This window comes from Lontra canadensis, unplaced genomic scaffold (assembly GCF_010015895.1).
Source record: "Lontra canadensis isolate GAN:19392208 unplaced genomic scaffold, GSC_riverotter_1.0 scaffold122, whole genome shotgun sequence".
Taxonomy (NCBI): domain Eukaryota; kingdom Metazoa; phylum Chordata; class Mammalia; order Carnivora; family Mustelidae; genus Lontra; species Lontra canadensis.
The window spans coordinates 2,227,464-2,247,920 of NW_022631116.1; the positions used below are offsets into that span (position 1 = coordinate 2,227,464).

Sequence of the window (20,457 nt, forward strand, 5' to 3'; positions counted from 1 at the left end):
GCCTGTGTGAGCTTCCGATGGCTCGTGTGGTAAATGAAGCTGTCGGCACTGCAGAGGCTGTTCTGAGGATCACATGACATACCACGCTTGAAACCCTGCGGAGCCTTGGCAGGCAGCAAGCATTCATAAAATAGTAGCTGCTTCTCATTCTTCCGGCTGCCTGTCTGCTCTCTCCCCACGGCCATTGCCGGATATCCGCGGAGCCTTTCAGAACGCCTGCGCGCCGACAGCTCGCATCACTCCCCTTGAGAATGACCTCTAAGGAGCGAGCAGACGTGTCTTAGCTGAAACCGCTTCCATCCCCTCCGCCCCTTCTTTCCTGATTCCTTAGGACTCCTGCATCCGTTCCCCAACCCACCAGCGATGGAAACCTCTCCCACTCCACGAATGCTTTCCTTTCAGCCTTTGCACATGCTCCGGCCTCTGCCACTTAAAAGCCATTCAGTGCAATCGCATTTTATAAACGCTCATTACTCTGAGGGAGAGCCGTTCGTCTGGACGAGAAAACTGGAAAAGCCATCGCGAGACAATTTTCTGGTCTTAGAATTTTAAGGATTTTAATGGTGGGGCGGGGGCTTCCAGCAAAAGCCAAGTCACGGGGTTAAATAAACGGGTTCCTCGGTCTGCCTGAAGAATTTGGTAAAGGTCCTAAGGAAGCATGGGGGTGCAGCAAGGGTATCGGGGAAGAGGTGTCTGGAAATTCGGGGTCAAAACCGTGGAGGACTTGGGGAGGCCAGCTAGGGCATTCTGTGGGCATTGAAGGAGCCTCTTAAGCCTTCAGGGCACAGAAACACCCTAAGATGTTTCTCTTCCTCTTCCATTTTAGGAAGGCCCCTCTGCCTGCCCTGCAGAACAGCTTGGAGGAGTAGGAACTGAGCAGGCAGCCCAGAAGAGAAAGAAGCTAATAATCCAGGGCCTGAAGGAAGCCATGGAGCTCAAAAGCTTTGAGAGAGATCTTGGAGGTGGCTTTAAGGGATGTCCAGAAGCTATGGGAGAGGAAGGAGTGGTGACTGTGTTTCCTGTGTCTATCACCGCATATCTGTCATGACAGCTGGCACAGCACCCAGGAAAAGGACCACCCTGAGGCTGGGAGCCAGCAGGGAAGGGTCCCCTGTGCCTGAGTGAGGCTGAGAGTAGCCCAGCCCCAGACAAAGAAATGTTCACCGAGACGTGCAGATTGTCAACCAGCCCAAGAGCCCATGAACTTCACTTAAATAATGTTTCCAGGAGAGTTAGTGATGAGAAAATATTTATTTACATTTGCTACCGAAGTTCCCTGGAGGCCCAGAGCCACCAGGTAGGGCTGGGAAGGTCCCCTGACTCTGTCCTGAATCTGGGCCATTACTGGGACTTTAAGAGCTGGAGGGGCAGCTGATCTTCCTCCGAGGCAGTGTCCTCCTCTACTTGGGAGGCTGGGGCTGGATTCTTCAAGGTGCCTGTAAATAGGATGGAGAGCACTGTGGCTTGGCCCTAGGGCTGTGTCCCCAAGAGGACAAACAGGAGGCGACCACAGCCATGAAAGCACATACTCTGTGTACAGCGGGTAATCCCGAAGTCCCCAACAATCCCTCTCTCTACCTCCCCCCTTCCATAAGCACTTCCTGAACCCCAGCTTGGTGCCAGTTGGGGGCTTCCTCCCAGAAGTTCAACGTTCCTTGTGGTAGAAACCAGGACACCTGAGACTTGCTGAAGAGCTGGAGGGAAGTGAGAAGTAGGTGTTCAGGGAAGGCAGCAGATTTGGAGACCCAGAGGAGCGGGAATGACACTTCCACAGAGAGCCAGGGAAAGCAAAGAACAGGGAGCACCATGGAGGGACCAGCTGCCGCGTGGAGGGAGGTGTTGGAAATAGGCGGGATTATAGCACTGGATCTTCACCTCCGCACTGAGGAGTGAGTCCTTCCTGGCAGTGGGAGGCATGGAGTGTGGGCCTCGTGTAGTTTCTGTCTGCCTCAGAGAGAGAAGCCCAGAGCAGAAAGACTTGTCTAAAGGAGAAGGTGAAGCCCTGAGCCCAGCAGTGGTGCAGAAGGGGGAGAAATGAGGGGTGGGGGCAGAGGGGTGAGTGGCTGCCTAGGAGGGGGACATTGAACAGAGATCTTCAAGGCCTCCTACCTGGGTGAGGAGGTGTGGGATTGCACACACACTACCCAGTAGGATAACCCCACAGTTCTTCCTATTGGGAATTTCCAGTTGGAAGCTCCAGCTGGCGGTGGGTATGGGATTGGGGTGTGGAATTCTTGGGGCAAGATCAGGGGCAAGGTGACTTTCAGAGTCTCAGCATTAAAGTGACAGAGTGGCAGGACTCAGGGGAAGGGAGACAAAAAGAGGGCAGGCAGAAAACCTGTGGGTTTGTGAGGGCCATGGTCACCTGGTCACTAGGGACCCAGGAGCCTGGGAGACCAGCAGGCTTTGGAGCCAGAGTCTGGAGGAGTACCCCCTGCGAAGGGGGTGATGCAGAGGTGATGCAGGTGCTGTCGTGGGGAGGGTTTGAAGTGGGAGCTACTGAAGATTCCAGAAAGGACATACTGTGGAGAAAGTTAAGCCTCAGAACAGGCCTCAGGGTAGAGACAGGAGGGGCTGTCCCCACACTAGAATGGACAGGACGCAGCCCACAACAGTGGGGGAAAAGCACCAGAAGTGACTTCTCAGGGCTGTGGGGGCTGGGGGCTCCTGTAGCCGGGGAAAGCTGGGGATCAACAAGCCTGGCCTATCAGTGGGGGCTCAGGGAGATGCCCCCGAAGCTGCGGGAAAGGTAGGAGGCCCTCTCTAACCTGCTCCCCGGCTGGGTCCCCAGGCTCAGCCCAGGGCTGGCGCTGGAGGGCCCAATGAATAGGCCCAGAGGCAGGAGGTGCGGGCAGGTTTAGGGCTGGAGGGGGGAAGCACCAACAGCCTCAGAGTGTCTCCCAGGTGACCGCCTGAAACAGGCCAGTAAGGAGGTGGGAGTGGAGAGGAAAGGTGGGAAGTGCTTCTTAGTGGAGCAAGCCTTGGACACAGGGGAGGTCCTGGCCTAGACTCTCCATGGCTGTGTGGCCGAGCAGACTCTCTCTGTCTCTCTCTCTCCAGGGCAGGACTCCGGCCACCGCCGCTACTCACCAGGGACGTCTGGCCCTGAGGGCTCCTCACAAAGGGACGGCAGTGTCTGCTCCCACGAGGCCCAGTTCACCTCCTCCACCCTGAGGGCCACAGAGCAGCTTTGAGGCTCCGGGAAGCCACCTGTGCCACATGCTCCGCCCCAGGAGAGGGGCGCGGAGACACAGGGTAGACCCGGGGACTGGGAGGAGGATGGGCTTTGGCCACCCCTTCTCCCCAGACACTAAGCCACCCACCATCCCGCTGTCCAGTTGCCACCAGGCTCTGTCTCCTGTGGAAGACTTTGTTTTCCGTGGGAGGGTTGTCGCCTCTGTGGTCAAGCTGGGAGAGTCGGCAGGCAGACCAGCCGGGCAAGGCTAGTGTGCTGTAACCTGAGGGTCCCTCTGGCTTCCTGGCCTCCTAACTGTTCCCCATTTCAGGCCACGGAGTAGGTCAGGAACAGCCAGAGGGGAAAGGCGGTAAGTGGCAGGCCTGGGCCTCTGAGATCCAGCATCCCTGACCTCGCCTGCCTGGGGCAGAGTGCCTGGTGCTCCTAGGCCCTGCCTTTCCCACCAGACCTGACTCCTGGTAGCTGTCCCCTGGCTTTTAAGAGGGTACAGCTGAAGAAAAATAAAAGAGAGAGTAAGGCTGGGGGCGCCAGTCAGAAGAGCATGTGACTCTTGATCTCCCAGTTATGAGTTCGAGCCCCACACTGGGTACAGAGATTACTAAATAAAAAATTTTTAAAAAAGAGTAAGGCTGGGGGCACCTGGGTGGCTTAGTGGGTTAAGCCTCTGCCTTTGGCTCAGGTTTTGATCTCAGGGTCCTGGGATCAAGCCCCGCATCAGGCTCTCTGCTCGGCAGGGGGGCCTGCTTCCCCCTCTCTCTCTGCCTGCCTCTCTGCCTATGTGTGATCTCTGTCTGCCAAATTAAAAAAAATAAATAAATAAAGAGTAAGGCTGGCCTGCCCCACAGCAGCCTCCAGGGATCACGGGGCAGCAAGGCCCCAGGCCGACTGCCCCTCACCTGCCTCCCTCCCTCACCTGAAGCACCAGCGGTCATCGGGGCTGCCATCCGGCCTGGTGCCAACAGTCAGCTTCACACCGGCCCGCTGCTTCTTCCTCCTGCACCACCAGTAGCCATTCTCCATCTCCAGGACAGAGATGGCTTTCTGCGGACAAAGGACACATGAGACAATAGCCAGGAGGATACCTCACAGCACTTGACAGTATAACCCCAGGTCTGCTACACAAGTGTATATGAGTCTACCTCCAACATTTGATTACCTGAGGGATGGAAGCCCCCTCAGGACCCCCTCCCCCAATCTCAGTTTCCCCACTTGCAGGTGGACGGGTGTTGGGAAGTCAGCCCATAATACGTGCTCAACAGTGACTTGGAGAGTTACAGATTCCAGAATTCCACATCACGAGGTGCCGGAGCTTGTCTGCTCTGCCCACACGGAGTCTGCCCCCTGGCACGGGAGGGAATTAGGTGGGGCATGGAACTTGCGGGTGAGGACGCTGGCTCAGAGAAGTAAGGGGTTTGCCCAAGGTCAACGGTGAATCGGTAAGAGTCCAGCTTCCCAGCAAGGCTCTCGGAGCACCAACTGCCCGCCCGCACCGCGACCCTTCTCTGGAGAAGAAGCAGCTACTGCTTTCAAGGTAGGCGGGTGTCACATCAGCCCCCAGCTACAGGGGCCTCTGCGCCCCAACTCCCGCAGACTGGCCCATCCCAGGACTGCACGTCCTGCCTCGCCCACCAAGCCGACCCCACCAACCGTATGAGAAACACAGAAGGTGAGCTACATGAGGGCAAGGATTCGATCTCGTTCTCTGCTGTGTGGTTCGCACCTAGAACCGAGCCGAGCCTCACGGTAGGCTCTCGAGAAGTCCTTGATCATGATCAAGATCACAATCCTGATTAACACATGGAGCCCCCACTAGGTGCCAGGCACCATCCCAAGGGCTCTAGATCTGTGAGCTTTCTTGATCCTCACAACAGCCCCCGGAAGGAAAGCGTGGGTGAGGGGGGCCCAGACCGCAGGCCGTCGGGGAGGGGAGCCGCCCTCAGCACCTGCAGCTTCCAGATGCTCCAGCTGTCGGAGGCAACACTGTTGACGGTCTCGCTCATGAGGGCGATGAGCATGTTGAGCAGCAGGATGTAGGTGAGCAGCACGTAGGCCAGCAGCAGCAGGAGCACGACCCCGCGGAAGCGCAGCTGGTCCTGGAAGGCCAGCTCACCCATGCCGATCGTGAACTTGAACAGCTCCAAGGAAGCGTCCAGGATGCCGCTGTATGGGGTGGAGCTGCCTTCCTCCTCCGTCCCTCCTGCCCCAGGCTGTGCTGCTGCCTCCGTGGCATTGGGGCCCCTGGGGCCCCTGGGGTCCTGGGCTTCCCGGCTCAGGCTCACCAGGGCTGCAGGAGGGAGGAAGGGGGGATCCTCAGCCTGGGGAGGCCAGGGGCAGCCTCCAGGGCATACAGACCGGGCAAGGGCTGGGCAGGGTCTAGAGGGGCGCCTTTACCTACAGCGAAGCCGAAAAGGAAGACTAAATAGACGAGCAGGAAGCGGAGCAGGTCCCGCAGGATGACCTAGAACACATGAGTGCATCCAGGAGCCAGGGCGTGGGGCTGGGCCGTCGGACCCGACCCCTGACCCCTGCCGCGGCCCACACCACCCACATGCACAAAGGTGTGCATACACAAGGCCTTGAGGAGCCACACGGAGTAGATAAGTCTTTAAGGAAACCTAATCGGGGAGCACCTGGGTGGCTCAGTGGGTTAAGCCTCTGCCTTTGGCTCCGGTCCATGATCTCAGGGTCCTGGGATTGAGCCCCAAATCAGGCTCTCTGCTCAGCAGGGAGCCTGCTTCCCCCTGTCTCTCTGCCTGCCTCTCTGCCTACCTGTGATATCTCTCTCTTTCTCTCTCTCTCTCTCTGTCAAATAAATAAATAAATAATCTTAAAAAAATAAAAAAGATATCTAATCAGGGGTGCCTGGGCTCAGCCAGTTAGGTGTCCAACTCTGGATTTCATCTCAGAGTCATGAGATCGAGCCCCCAGTCTGCTTAAGATTCTCTCTCTCCCTCTGCCCCCTCCCACTCAGTGTCTCTCTCAAAAAAAAAAAAAAAAAACCCCAAAACCATAGAGCAATGTGTAATCTTCTCATCTGTCTCTCTGGGTGTTTTCACTTCCCCTACCACAATGTGCCCTGCAGCAGGGCCGATGAGTTACCCATTTTGTTAGCGACCAAAGGAGCATATTCCAATGCTTAGAACAGGGCCTGCCCACAGGGCACACTTCCCAAACTTTTGCTGATTACGTAAATGGATGCAGAAAAGTCCACGGGCCCAGATGTTCCAGGACACAGGCATGCAGACGAGCTCCTGTGCACCGTGTCTGCCCCTGGGCTGTGCAAAGATGCACGTCCTCCCCGGGGGTCATGTGTCTGCTTACCCGTGCAGAGCACTGACCCCTGAGGGCAGGTGCCTGCACACTCATGCTCCGGCTTGCACTCCGAGAGCGCCTGGCCCGGTGAGCCGTGGAGGAGAGCGCCTGTCCGATGAGGCCCAGAGGAGCCCTGCTGGAGGGGGGTGCCCAGCTTTGCCTGGTCAGGCTACTCCGGGGCCACCCCCGTCTCTCACCTTCTGGATCATGACACTGTAGATGCCCGTGTGTTGCAAGCCACGTGTATAGTAAAGCAGGTTGAGCCAGCCCAGCACCAGCGAGGACACAAGCAGAGGCAGGTACCACTCCACGGCCAGGAAGCACAGCACCTGGGACAGCACTGTGAGCAGGGCCTGGACCAGGCTGTGCAGGGACAGAATCTGGGTCAGTTTGCAGGCTGACCCCTGGCAAGGCTCCCCCTGACCCCTACTGGCCAGCGCTGACCGCCGCTGCCTCTCCCGCCACCTTCTGATGAATGGGAAGGCCTCCGTCTGTCTGGGACCGGACCCCATCAGGTGCAGAGGGAGCACTCAGTACGGGGAACTCTCAGGGATGGGAGCGGGAGGGCACTGGAGCCCCAGGCCAGACAGCCTGCACTTTGGTCCCGGGTCCCTGGCACTCCCTGATGCCGGGTCCCCTCCTCTCAAGCCAGCCTGGAGCCCTTCTGCCACACCAGCCTCTCCGGGGCCTGAGACAGGGGAGGGGAGGGAGGGCCCACATACAACAGCAGCTCAAAGTAGCTGTCCACGAAGGAGATCCAGATGAAGAGACGGCGCCTCCAGAAATACCACAGCTGTGGGAGAAGGGGCACAGGGCGTGTGAAGTTTGCTCCCCAGCCCACCGAGCACGGAGCAGCCCTGCTGCCCCACTGGGGGGCCTTAGCCCGGGCTCCCCACTGTGCCCCCTGCCTGCGGGCGTGGCTCTGCGACCTCAGGGGCTCAAGCAGCCTCTTGGACTCTGGGTGGGGGGGGGAGTGTGGAACTCATAAATCCTGCTGACCCCTGAGAGAGCTTTGAAGCCTGTTTCCAGAATGTGTCCCCCCCTCCCCACAGAATCCCAAACAATGCCAGGGGCCTCTGAGCTCCCCGTGGATCCTGATGAAGAACTCGCTCACTACTCCTGGTGAGGGGAAGAGCTCCCTCTCCTCCCCTCCCCCGGTCTCGCAGGGACCCCCCTGGATGCCAGCCCACCTGGATCTGGTCCCCAAATACTGCCCACTCTGAGGCTCAGTTTCTCCTCAAAAGGCCCTGCTGGGGGAGTCAACCTGAGCCTGCCTGCCCCATCCTGTCTGTGGTTCCCACGTGAGGAAGGAACGGCCCAGCCAAGGGACCTGGGGGCGGGGGCTTTCAGCCACGTTCTTTGGGGAGCAGAGTTGGCAGGGCCCGAGGAATCACAGAGGCCATGTGCTACCCCACAGGCACCCCAGAAAGCGCAGCAGGGAGGTGCCAGCCCCAGAACCCAAGGCCCTCAGCTGCCCTGAGGCTGGTAGGGGCGGGACTGGGTAGAGGATTCGGTTTCTGTGGTTTTCAGGGAATGAAGGGATTGTGGTTAACTCCCTGGAAGGCCCCTCCTGGTGGGAATTCTACATTTGCTTCTGGGTGGTCTGGGAGCCCATAGAGTTGTGGAGTCATGGGGTGGGGGCGGCGGGGGGGAGGGGATGGGAAGAGCCCTCACCTGGCCCACCAGGATATAGACGCCCCCAAGCAGAATCAGGATGTGGCCAAACAGCAGCGGGGAGTCTCCAGCAGTCACTTCCTGGGGGAAGAAGTCCTGCGGAGGAGACAGTCTGGTGGGACCTGGGGCCTGAAGTCCCCTGCCAGCAGGGAGACTCTCAGCTGAGGGCCGGATCTGAGCACGAGCTGTGGAGAGACCACGCAGAGCAGCACAAGGAGCAGGACCCCCACCCCCACCCCGATTCTAGCCTGTCATAGAGACACACTGATGTGGTTTTGAGGGTGGGGTCTGGCGCCAGACTGCCCAGGTTCAAATCCCAACCCCCGCACTTACAGCCTGTGTGACCCTGGGTAAGTTACTTCACCTCTCTTTGCGTCCCTTCCCTCAACTGTAAACTGGAGATGGTAACAGCTGTCACCTCAGAGGGTTGTTGTGAGCAATGATTAAGTCAGTTAACGCAAGTCACTTCCTTAGAATACCGTCTCCCGTATGGCGAGCCCTGGGCCAGTATCCTTGTTTTCCCCACGTGCTTCCATACCGTTACCCGCTGAGGCCGAGCTCGGGCTTATCACTCAAGCCGTCACAGCCTCGGTGTGAGGATCTGCAGGCGGGGCTGGCCACCTCACCCTCCACCATCATCCTCCAGGGTCGCTCCCAGGAGGCCTCCCCCAGAATGTGCCCCTCCCGGGCCTTGCCTTCTCCAGGGCCGGCTGGTGGTAGGCAACCAAGGTGAAGAGGACCGTGTAGATCAAGTAACACAGGAAGTTGAAGAAGAATTTGGGGATTAGCAGATCCCACTTCGCCTGCAACAGCTTGTTCAGTGGCTCTAAAATCACCATTCGGTGCCGGTCCTGGGGATGGGAATGCGAAAGCAAGGTTCAGGCTCGGGTCAGGCTCAATGCAAGGGCTGAGGGAAATGGAGGTGGGGTGGGGGGGCAAATGAGCCTTCCCCACCGACCTCCACCCCACCCACATGGCTATGGGTTGACGGAGCGCCTCATCCTCCAGCCCCAAGCAGGGGCCAGTCAACAGGCCGCCCATGGTTGCCCCCAGGCCCCCAGCCTGCTCCACACAGGTCAGGTGGGACTGGGGTATGGAAGGAGCATGGGTGGGGGGGGGGGCACATCCGCACTGGCACAGTCCCAGGGCAGCTTTGGTCCCGCGGGCAGCCCTGACGTGTGGACCTTGCAGGGAGCTGGGCCAGGTCCCCTTACGCACACCCCTGCCCCCCTGGGCTCACCGGGCTTCTGCAATGAAAGGCAATGATCTCCAGCACTGAGTTCTCCTCCCAGCTGTCCACAGAGGCCAGGTCATACAATGACACCCGGACTGGCCCGTAGCACCACTCTGTAAACTTGCGGGAAAGTGACTGGCATGGCTCTGGGAACTCCCGCTGCAAGATGTGCCTGAAAATCTGCAGTGGGGATGGGGGCACATGAGCTTGGCCTGCATGGCTACCTCCCAGCACTGACCTTGGGTAGGGAGAAAGGGTGGCTGGGAAACACTCAGCACCCCTCAGAGCTGCCCACCACCTGCAGAGCTGCACGCAGACACATGCACACACCCGGACACACGGGTCCTTGTGCGTATGATTGCTCACACATCCCCCATGCTCAGCCACGACCACTCACATATGTCCAGGTCTCAGGGAACCTGGCTCTTCCTTCCCCACTCCTGTCCCGAGGCCTCTTTCCTGGACTCCCTACTGGCAGAGGGACCACCAGCCCAGGGCTCCTGGAGGCCCCCTGAGATCTGAACTACACAGATGTGTACACTTCTGTAGTCAGAGCTCAGAGCTTCCAACATACTAGAAAGCATCCCTAAGTTGAACAGGTTAAGAAGCAATTTGGTTTTGACGTGCCTGGCTGACTCAGTTGGTGAAGCATGTGGCCTTTGATCTCGGGTCATGAGTTCGAGCCCCATGCTGGGTGTAGAGATTACTTAAAAAAGAAGAAGAAGCCAGGCACCTTGATGGCTCAGTTGCCTGGACGTCTGAGTTTGGCTCAAGTGATGATCTCAGGGTCCTGGGATTAGGTCCCGCATCAGGCTCCCTGTTCAACGAGGAGTCTGCTTCTCCCTTTCCCTCTGCCCCTCCCCCTTGCTCATTTTCTCTTTCTCAAATAAATAAATAAAAATCTTTAAAAAAAAGAGAGAGATAGAAAAGCAACTTGGTTTTACAAATGAGGAATGGGGAAAGGAAAGGCCACCCAGCCATACCTCTGGACAACAAAGGGAGGTTCCCTTTGGAACCCAGGTTTCCCCAGAAACCTTGGGGAATAAAACAGTAAAACTCCCATTTATGTTTTTTTAATCTTAACCCTTAAAAAGGCCTGTGTTTGAAGCATGGGGCCCTGTGTAAAAGGAACAGGTTGCCCACCGTGAAGCCCCGCTGATAATTAGGCTCAGACAACCTTCTGGTTGTCATTTGAAAAAAAAGTAGAGCTGAGTCATGCTTCCTTTTTATACCAAAATAACTTCCAGACAAATCAGTTTTAGGCATTAAAAATAAAACTGCAAAGTCTGGAGGGAAATATGGATACAGAATATATATGTATACGAACACACACAAGCTTTTATATATATACATGTATATATACATACACACACACAGCTTTATAGAAGGTATTAAACAGTACCAAAACCAAGGAATTCTAAAGGAAAAGATAATTAGAATTGTGTATATATAGGAAAATGTAAAAATTCTGCAGGGCAAAAATCCCCAAAGAAATGCTTTTATGGGGCACCTGGGTGGCTCAGTCGGTTGAGCAGCTGCCTTCGGCTCAGGTCATGATCCCAGCATCCTGGGATCGAGTCCCACATCGGGCTTCTTGCTCCATGGGAGCCTGCTTCTCCCTCTGCCTGCCTCTCTGCTTCCCTGTACTCTCTCTATCTCTCTAACAAATAAATAAATAAAATCTTTAAAAAAAGAAAAGAAAAGAAAAGAAATGCTTTTATGTGGTGCCTGGGTGGCTCAGTTGGTTAAGTGGCCGGCTTTTGGTTTCAGCTTGGGTCATGATCTCAGGGTCCTGGGATCAAGCCCTGCTTCTGGCTCTGTGTTCAGTAGCAGCAAGGAATCTGCTTGAGATTCTCTCTCTCCCTCTCCTTCTGCCCCTCCCAGCTGCTCTCTTTTTCTTAAATAAATAAATCTTAAAAAAAAAAAAAGAAATGTTTTTACTAACAAACCAGAAGAAACATTTGCAGCTGTTATAGAAAACAAAATGCTAATGCATTCATTATAAAGGACACTTACCAATCACTATGCAGAAAACCTAATAGCAAATCTAATCACACAAGAGGCAAAGAATATCAAAAGACTGTCTCCACATCGAGAAACCCAAATGACTTAAAAATCCCAGTGTTTTATAATGTAATTTATCAGTTCAGTAGTTCACATATAATTCATCAATAAACACACATATATTAGAGGTGTGTGTTGAACATGTTCTTAGTACCAGGAAAGTTAAATCAAAAAGTGGGGACCCTGGGGTGCCTGGATGGTTCAGTCGGTTAAATGTCTGCCTTCGGGTCAGGTCATGATCTCAGGGTCCCGGGATCGAGCCCCGTGTGGGGTTCCCTGTTTAGCAGGGAGTCGGCTTCTCCTTCTCCCTCTTGTGCGCATTGTCTCCCTCTCTCAAATAAATCAATCAAATCTTAAAAAAAAAAAAAGTGGGGAGACCAGTGATCTATGTAGAAGACCACCCCTGGCTCTTGCTGCAGAAAATTCAGAATAAGTCCTGTTGCTTCCTGGAAAGGTGGGGAAGGAATGGGGGCTAGCTAGGTACTCACCTCGATTTTGCCCTCCTTGGCGGCCAGCTTCAGGGGTGTGAGTCCCTGCAGGTTGGGGATGTCCTCGAGCTGCACTGTGGGGCAGAGGTGGGCCCCCTCGCGGAGAAGCCTGTCATACATGTCGATCACCAGGGCGCTGTTCTCGGTTGAGTTGTCTGCGATCATCACCAAGGCATGCAGCACCGTGTTGCCGAGGGAGTCCGCGGCCTGCAGGCTGGCGGGCTGATGCTCGTTTTTTAGCAGGTAGGTCACCACCTCCCACTGGTTGGTGCACGCGGCCAGGGAGAGTGGCAGCTCGCCTGGGGGCCAAGGGGGGGGCAGCTTGAGCCTCAGGCCTCCCAGCTTCCACCTGCCTACTCCTCATGCTCCTAGGACAGAAGGCCAGACCTCCTTCAGGAGAGACAGCCACCCACAGGAGAGGAGGGAATGCTGCCTTGGGATCCCGGGCCCTCCCAGGTCTGTACTATGAGGGAAGACGGTCCCAGGCACCGTGGAGGGCAGCTGTGCCTTTTCCACTGGTGAAGGCGGCCCTGTCCAGCTCTTGACCCAAGGGAGTGGCGACCATAACTCTTTACCATCTAAAGGAGCAGAACATGGAGAGCCTAGGTGGTGCAGTCGGCTAAGCTTTTGTCTCAGGTGGTGATCCCAGGGTCGTGAGATCGAGCCTCGGGCTGGGCTCCACATTCACTGTGGAGTGTGCTAAAGACTCTCTCTCCCTATCCTTTTGCCCCTCCCCCGCCATGCTCACTTGCTCACTCTCTCTAAAATGAATAAATCTTTAAAAAATTAAAAATACAAGGGGGCGCCTGGATGGCTCAGTGGGTTAAGCCACTGCCTTCGGCCCAGGTCATGATCTCAGGTCCTGGGATAGAGGCCCGCATCGGGCTCTCTACTCAGCAGGGAGTCCGCTTCCCCCTCTCTGCCTGCCGCTCTGCCTACTTGTGATCTCTCTCTCTCTCTCTCTGTGTCAAATAAATAAATAAAATTTTTAAAAAAATTAAGATACAGGGGCACCTGGGTGGCTCAGTGGGTTAAGCCTCTGCCTTCAGCCCAGGTCTGGTCTTAGGGTCCTGGGATTGAGCCCCACAACAGGCTCTCTGCTCAGTGGGGAACCCGCTTCCCTCCTCTCTCTGCCTGCCTCTCTGCCTACGTGTGATCTTTCTCTCTGTGTCAAATAAATAGATAAAATCTTTAAAAAAAAAATTAAAATACAGGGCGCCTGGGTGGCTCAGTTGTTGGCGGCTGCCTTCTGCTCATGTCATGATCCCGGAGTCCCAGGATCGAGTCCCACATCGGGCTCCCAGCTCCATGGGGAGTCTGCTTCTCCCTCTGACCTTCTGCCCTCTCATGCTCTCTCTCACTGTCTCTCTCAAATAAAAATAAATAAAATCTTTAAAATAAAATAACCCTGTCTGGTCAGGTTTCCCACACACGAGTTCTGCCAGCCCCTTCCCCTCTCCCCTGTCTGGGTATGGATGTGTGGGGAGCTTCCTTGCCCAGACAAGGCTAAAACATCTCCTAAGACAAACTGCTTTTGCAGGCAGCCCAGTGATTAGAAGTATGAACCCCTGGGGTCAGACAGCTCTGCCACCCATTACCCATGTGACCTTAGACAAGGCCTTAATCCCCTCTGCCCCTCAATTTATCCAAGAAAGGCTCCTCACCAAAGTAGAAGCAAGTCCCCTGGCTCTTTTTCTGGAAGAAGTGGCCGCAGGCCCGGGCATGCACATTGGCCCCATTCTCCACCAAGAGCTTCACACACTGCAGGCTCCTCTTCTCGATGGCGATGTGCAGGGCACTGTGGCCTCGGTAGTACTCATCTGTGCATTGGGCATTGACCAGGGGCTGGGGATTGCCAGAGTCCCGGTCGATCTGGAGCAACGGCAGGATGCAGGCGTTGGCTCCGTCCCGAAGGTTCAACACGGCCTTCATCAGGCACGTCTTGCCCGTGGAGCCCTCTGTGAGAGAAGGGGAGGGGAATGGGCACCAGAGTGCTCAGGTGGGGAGTGGCTGGGCTGCCCACGAGCCTGCACAGCAAGCCCACGCAGGGGGATAAAAAAAGATTGTCACACATGACTGGTGGGAGCAGAGCCATGCGGCAAGGTCGGTAAGTCTTGAGCCAACAGGTATTAAAATACCAACAGGGTGCGCCTGGGTGGCTCAATCGTTAAGCATCTGCCTTTTGTTCAGGTCACGATCTCGGCCAAGGGATCGAGCCCGCATCAGGCTCCCTGCTCAGCAGGAAACCTGCTTCTCCCTCTCCCACTCCCCCTGCTTGTGCTCCCTCTCTCACTCTCTTTCTCTGTCTGTCAAATAAATAAAGAAAATCTTTATAAATAAATAAATAAAATACTGACAGATATGACTGTCATTTCTGCCTAAAAGATAAGTTTCTAAGACATAAATCTGTTGTACGTGCAACACGGTCTACAAAAGACCATTCAGAGCAACATTAGGTGGCTCTACTCCTTAACGGCTCTGTCTCCTTGGGGAGGTCACACGGCCCTTCTTAACCTCAGTTTTTCTGACTGTAAAATGGGACTATTCCAGGGTTGTTCTAAGAGCCCAATGGAATTATATACAGAATTTTTAGCACCCAGAGGGCCTGGCACAGGGTATGTGGCCAACCTTAAATGGCCATCATTAAGGAATTCGTTAGCTAAACTGGTAAACGTACACAACAGAAACCTCTGTGGCTGACAAAGTGACTGACTTAGAGGTCTGTGTACTGAAGTGGAAAGTACGAGATGGGGGCACCTAGGTGGCTCAGTGGGTTGAGCCTCTACTTTTGGCTCAGGTCATGATCTCAGGTCCTGGGATTGAGCCCCGAGTTGGGCTCTCCGCTCAGCAGGGAGCCTGCTTCCCGCGCCCACCCCCCGTCTGCCTCTCTGCCGACTTGTGATCTCTGTCAAGTAAATAAATAAATAAAATCTTTAAAAAAAAAAAAAAGTACGAGATGTAGCACATGGCAAGACCCATAACATAAGTATGTACCTAATATATTTAAACGCTTTGAAAAGATAGACGCAAATCATTAACAGGGATCCGGGATGTCCTTCTGTTTTACCCTCAGCTTTATACATGCCATTACTACCTGAATCTTCTAGAATACACAAATCTTGTTTTTCTAACCAGACCGAACGATCAGGATACTACGATCTGGGGTAAAAAATGTTCTGAGATGGGTCAAGTGTATGGTATGTGTATTACACCTCAATAATGCTGTTATACAAAAAGAAAACAATGCACCATGGAAGCCTGTGAGTATCCATTTGGCCAATGAAATGGGCTGAGGATGGCAGAGGTAGGCCAGGAGCCCGTGGGGTGGGTGGACGTGGGAGGCACAGCCATGACCAAAACGAGGCATTTGGGCTGGACGGTTGCTGAGAACTGCCCCTTGGCTCTTGACCAAGGTCAAGGCCAACCCATCTGCCAAGTCTCAGCACAGCGGTCAGGGCGCAGGGGCTCTGGCCCGCAGGGCAGACCTACCTGTGTACTCTTGGTCGGTGAGGTACTTGCTGGTCCGGGACAGGTACTCTGGTAACCCAGACAGATCCTTGGGGACACCCCGGGCAACCGCGCTGAAGAGCCGATCACGGTCAAAGCGGTTTGGGTCCGGCTGGCTGTGGGGATGTGACTTGTGTCTGATGCTATGGAAGAACCATGGCCCCTTCGGGAAGCCCCCATCCCAGGGAGCCCTTTCATGGAGTCCTGTGTGCACCTTGCAGGTTCATGAGCCCCAGGGGAGCCTTTCTGAGGAGCTCTTCCTCCCAGGGCAGACCAAGGACTCGCTGAGAGACCTGAGAAAGGGAGACGGGCCTGTCCGTCTGTCCGGGGCACTAGCCCCCGGCACCCCTATGACTCCAGGCAGAGCAAATGGAGTCTGGTCTCAGTATCAGGTGCTTGTCATTTGCTGGTTGACTTGATGATTTCAGAACAGGCTCCTGATCCCAGAGGTAGGATTTCAGCACAGAAACGCGTCATGCCCTTGATCTGGACCCCGGGTCGGGATGGGACCACATGTGCAGAACGGGCTCACATGGCTGGAGTCTAACTAACTCCAGACCCTGACTACTAACCTCCAGGCAGAGTCTAGGTTAGGCAGACAGAGGTTTCTCAGAGACATGGGGGCCCAGCGCTAAAACCTATCAGATGCTCGCCAGAGTTTGACTGAGAAGCCACATTTTGGGGAAATGCTATATAACTCTTTAGCATTTAGAAGTTTCTGGTGACAGGGAAGGGGAAGGGAGCGGGGGGACCCATCCTGGGGATGCCCCCCATGCTGGGGGCTCCTGGAACCATGGTCAGCAGATATGAAGGGACAATCAAAGGTGGGGGGCTCTTTGATTCCCTGGAGAGTCTCAGGTCCTGGCTTCACCAAGGAAGGCTTTGGTGACTCTGATGAATGGGGGATTGTTGGGCTCAGTCATGTGTTAAAGCTATAGCTGTGTGACTGAGAGAGCCAGGCCCTGTCTCCTCCACGGCAGGAAGTTGGGTGTCTGCCTGGCCTGGCCAGACACACCCTCATCTCCCCAGCAGGCCACGTGGCCACACCATGACCGAGAAGGCCATGCGGGTGACTAGGGAGCCCTATGGGCAGTCCGGCTGGGGGAATTGGCCATTTGGACAAAACACTTCCTGTCACAGGGTGGCATCACCGTCTTGGGATAGGGCAGCCCAGCGAGAGAACCGACGGCAGTGAGGGGCCTATTCTGCCTGTCAGGGAGGCTCCCCGGCTCCCAGAAGCCTCACGCACATCCTCTCCTGGCTTGGTCTGAATCTGACCATGGCCTTCCAACACCAGTGATGGGGGGGGGCAGTCTCCGGGTTGGGCAGCCAAGGGCTGGTGCCCCATCTCAGGCACAAGGATGGAGGAAGGGGCTTTCCTGACGGAGTCCTGCCTTGCCAGCCTCGTGCATCGGACTTCACACTGAGTGGGGGAGACCGGGCAAACCACACACATACCCGAAGGGGCACTGGGGCTGGGCCAGGCCACCAAATCTGACTCAGTGTCCTCCACTGGAGGTGAGTGCCCCCCGTCCCAAGTCCCATCCCCGTTTGCTGCCTCACCTGACACCTGCTGGTTTGCGGTACTTGAGGTTCACTTTGATCTGAGGGGAGGACTTCCGGTCCTCCCCCTGGAACGGCGACTCCATGGGGGGTGGCCCATCCCCGTGGCCGGGCTTTCCTCTGTCCGCCTCACTGCCATCTTCTTGGTCTCCATCCCATGTCTGGAGCCTGAATGCCGGAGGGCTGGAGGGCGAGGCCATCCTAGGGCAAAGAGGCTGCTCTGTCTGGCTCAAAGCTTGGTGACAGAGCTGTCAGAAGCTCCTTCTTCTTCCCAGCCTGGGTAGGGATAGGAGGTCCAGCTGAGGCCTGCAAAAAGAGAAGTTTAGAAGCTGAGTCCAAGTAGACCCACCCACTGAGTCAGCCCAATGGGACAGGGAATGAGCCGTGAGGGAGGCAGGCAGAGGGTGAGGAGAGAGAAGGAGGCCCCTGGTGTGAGCTTGGAACATGGGAAGAACAGGGACCCAACAGGTCTGCCTCTTGATGCAGTCCCATGGGAAGGGTTGAGATTGTCCCTGACTGTCCCTCCGGGACGTCCTGGGATCTGAGAGACCACAGCTGCTGATCCAGGAAAACAAACTCTCGAGTTCACAGCATGAACCTTTCTCTACATCACATCTTGTCCAGTGGCCAATACTCACAGCAGATAAGAGTGCCGTTGTAGGCTAGAGGCAGGTCGTTCAACCTCTTGCCACAGAAACGGTTGGAAAACCAGTCTACTAAACCTCTTATTTTGCTACCAGGACGACTAAGGCCCAGAAAGGGGAAGTGACTTTCTCAAGGTGGTCAGCTGTTGGCAGACCCTGGTCTAAAACCACAGATAGCACGCTACCATGACGGTCTTCTTCAGTTCTCAGTATCTCTTGGGCCCCATCCCTGTTTTCAGTCTGACTCATCTCTGAAGGCATCAAATGCCACCTCTCTCTGTGCTTTTGGGTCTGTGGGGGCTTCAGAGTGGGGAGGGAGACCCCTCGCTGGAGGCCCAAGCTCCCCCTCACAGACAAGCCCACCTCAGGTCCTAGATGGGGCTCAGGGCTTTGACATCTCTTCACAGGAGAATGGAAACCATAGTCCCCATAGCATGGCAAGGCGTGGGGCCCCGGTGGGGGGTGCAGTTAGGGGAAAGACTATGTGCCTGCCAGTGGGTAGGAGCAGGAAGAAGGAATAAGAGAGAGCGGTGGGTGGGGGGACAGCTGGGTGGGAGAAGGGGGCAGGGAGCAGAGAAGAGCATGGGAAAGGAAAAGAAAGGCCAGAAGTAGAGAGGGTGGATGGTGGCAGGGCTTGGGCTGTGTCCCATCCAGCTCAGGCTCCCACAGCCCTCAGGGACCTGGAGGTGGGGGTGGGGGAGGCATTTTCCACAGAAGCTGGGGAGGCCGGGATCTGGCTGACTGCCTCCACATGCAGGGTTTTTTGTTGTTAATTAGTTTGGTTTTGGTTTTTTACTTCAACGTGAGCCACCATCTTTCTGTCCAATCTGGGGCATCCTCCCCAAGCCACACACCGTTTAGCTGGCGTGTGTCCCTAACCATCTCCCCCCCCCCCCCCCCAGTCTGCCTCCCCGGAAGCCCCCCAGCTCACCATTGCCAAGAGTCAGCAGCAACAGCTACCTGTTCAGCCCCCGCCCCCATCCTGGGGGCCTGACCTTCACCAGGCGGGAGGAAGGGGTCCGGCAGTCCAGGTGGAAGCCGGAGCCCCTCGAAGACCCTGGCTCGGGGCTGAAGAAGCAGGGATCCCCCGCCCTCGGGCTTCGCCGCCCTGATCAGTCACTGTCGGGTCAAGGCCGCCCCCTCCCCAGATGTGGGGGATCGCCCACCGACTTACCCGGCAGGGCGGCCCAGGTTAGGGCGCGGCGTCCGGGGCCGCGGACCGCTGGGATCCCGGGCCTCCGGGGCTGCAGGGGCTGCTGGAGGAAGTGAAGCCGGGAGGGTGGCGGGCGCTGACAGCCCGGAGCCGCAGCACCTCCCCAAGCCTGCTCTGAGCTCCGCCAGCGGGCTGCGGTCTCAGGGTCTCCGGGTCTCCGCACCCTCAGCCCACCCGGCCCGCCGGCATGGTGTGGGGTAGGCGGATCTCTCCCGGGTCGGGACAGGAGGGCCATCAGTGAGTGACCATCTGGACCACTGGCCACACCCTGCTCTCGGGAGACACGCCCCGCCTCCCCACCCCCACTGTCTAGCCAAGGAGGGCCCCGGTGGGGGTGGGGCAACCAGAGGCAACCCTTGGGTGCTGGGGCCTTGCCTCCGGTGGGAGTCGGCATGGAGTGGGGGGTTCTTGTCCCACGGTGCTGACGTCTACCTCCTTCCGCGCCCCACCACAGGGCTTCCAGGGGCCATGTGGCTCAGACTGGGAACTGGTGGAACCCATCACGGGGCAGATAGAACTAATGCGGACGGGCCCCGGGGACAGGAGAGACGCAGCCCAGCACACGACCCTGGGAATACACGCCACTCAACCAGCTAGCAGTTTGCGGGGATTTTCCCACCTGCCGGGGCTTTCCCCCAGCCCCCCAGCCAGGGTAGGGGCGTGGGGGCCTGTCAGTGGCACACTTCCTTTCGTGAAAGGCGCTTCCAGCACCAACCAGCAGGGGCCGACAGGGAAGCCCCCAGGTAATGCCGAAATCATAACTCCGGGCCACTCCCTGGTAGGGAGGAATTCCACACTAGGATTTAGGGACTCAGTCACCCTGCTAGGAGACTAGGATACCTTCCTCTTCCCAGCTCCCTAAAATACAGTCCCCTCCCCAAACCTACCAAATTGTCTCTTTCTCCGTCTGACCGAAACAACTATCATCTCTCCCCGGGGAGACTGCAGCCATCCCCCAACTAGTCTCTCTGCTTCAGACCAACCCTACCCTCGTACTCCATTCTCCCTACAGCAACTGGAAGGATCTTTGGATCTTTGGAAAACCTGATCACCCCCACTCCTCTGCTTAATCCCACCTCCCACCCCCAACCCATTGCTTCCCCTGGGCTTAAAATACAATGCAAACACTACACCATAACCCTGTGAAGTCTAGATGTTTTTCTCCACCTTCATCTCTCATCGCAACCCTGTCTTGCAGGTTACACGCTAGACCTCCGCTGTCCAACTGGGTAGTCACTAACCACAGGGCCTATTTAAATGTAAATCAATTATAATGAAACAAAATTAAACATTCAGTTCTCCAGTCACGGTAGCCACATTCCGAATGCTCAGTAGTCGCATTTGGTTACTGGCTACCATATTGGACCGCACAGATATAGAACTTCTCCATCATTCCAGAGAATTCCATTGGACATGTGGCTCTAGACACTGGGACGCATTTCAGTTTCTCCAGTATGTCATGCCCACTTCTGTTGCCTCCGAGCCTTGCACAAGTTGGTGCACCTGCCAGGAACAACCCTCCCTGCCCACAACCCCCCACCCACAAACACTGCCCTTGTTCT

At 56.1% G+C, this 20,457-nt stretch overlaps 1 protein-coding gene across 6 annotated transcripts; it reads right to left on the reverse strand.

Annotated features, from left to right (window-relative positions):
- Positions 1-1,100: 1,100 nt before the first annotated feature.
- On the reverse strand, positions 1,101-19,410 carry TRPV2 (transient receptor potential cation channel subfamily V member 2). Of its 6 annotated transcripts, XM_032841211.1 has the most exons (15): positions 18,857-19,408; positions 17,039-17,344; positions 15,458-15,591; positions 13,633-13,926; positions 11,969-12,267; positions 9,423-9,596; positions 8,878-9,033; positions 8,183-8,278; positions 7,231-7,301; positions 6,706-6,871; positions 5,588-5,654; positions 5,140-5,480; positions 4,110-4,237; positions 3,091-3,170; positions 1,239-1,436 (listed from the first exon to the last, which is right to left on the reverse strand). In XM_032841211.1, exons 2-15 carry the CDS (start codon positions 17,236-17,238, stop codon positions 1,342-1,344), a joined length of 2,301 nt encoding a protein of 766 aa, XP_032697102.1. In that variant the 5' UTR covers positions 17,239-17,344; positions 18,857-19,408; the 3' UTR covers positions 1,239-1,341. The 6 variants fall into 6 exon arrangements, with proteins under 6 accessions (XP_032697104.1, XP_032697106.1, XP_032697105.1 ...); XM_032841210.1 differs by lacking the exon at positions 3,091-3,170 and having other exon boundaries at positions 1,160-1,436; positions 18,857-19,409; XM_032841212.1 differs by lacking the exons at positions 3,091-3,170; positions 8,183-8,278 and having other exon boundaries at positions 1,166-1,436.
- Between the last annotated feature and the right edge of the window lie 1,047 nt (positions 19,411-20,457).

What these genes read in the sequence shown, in the direction of transcription:
- TRPV2 (XM_032841210.1), bottom strand. Translation starts at nt 17,238, where the DNA reads ATGGCCTCGCCCTCCAGCCCTCCGGCATTCAGGCTCCAGACATGGGAT. An exon ending in AGCTACTTTGAGCTGCTGTT is followed by an intron (nt 6,872 to 7,230) that starts GTATGTGGGCCC and finishes GTCCCTGCACAG; the next exon opens with CCTGGTCCAGGCCCTGCTCA. An exon ending in CCTTTTCGGCTTCGCTGTAG is followed by an intron (nt 5,481 to 5,587) that starts GTAAAGGCGCCC and finishes TCCCTCCTGCAG; the next exon opens with CCCTGGTGAGCCTGAGCCGG.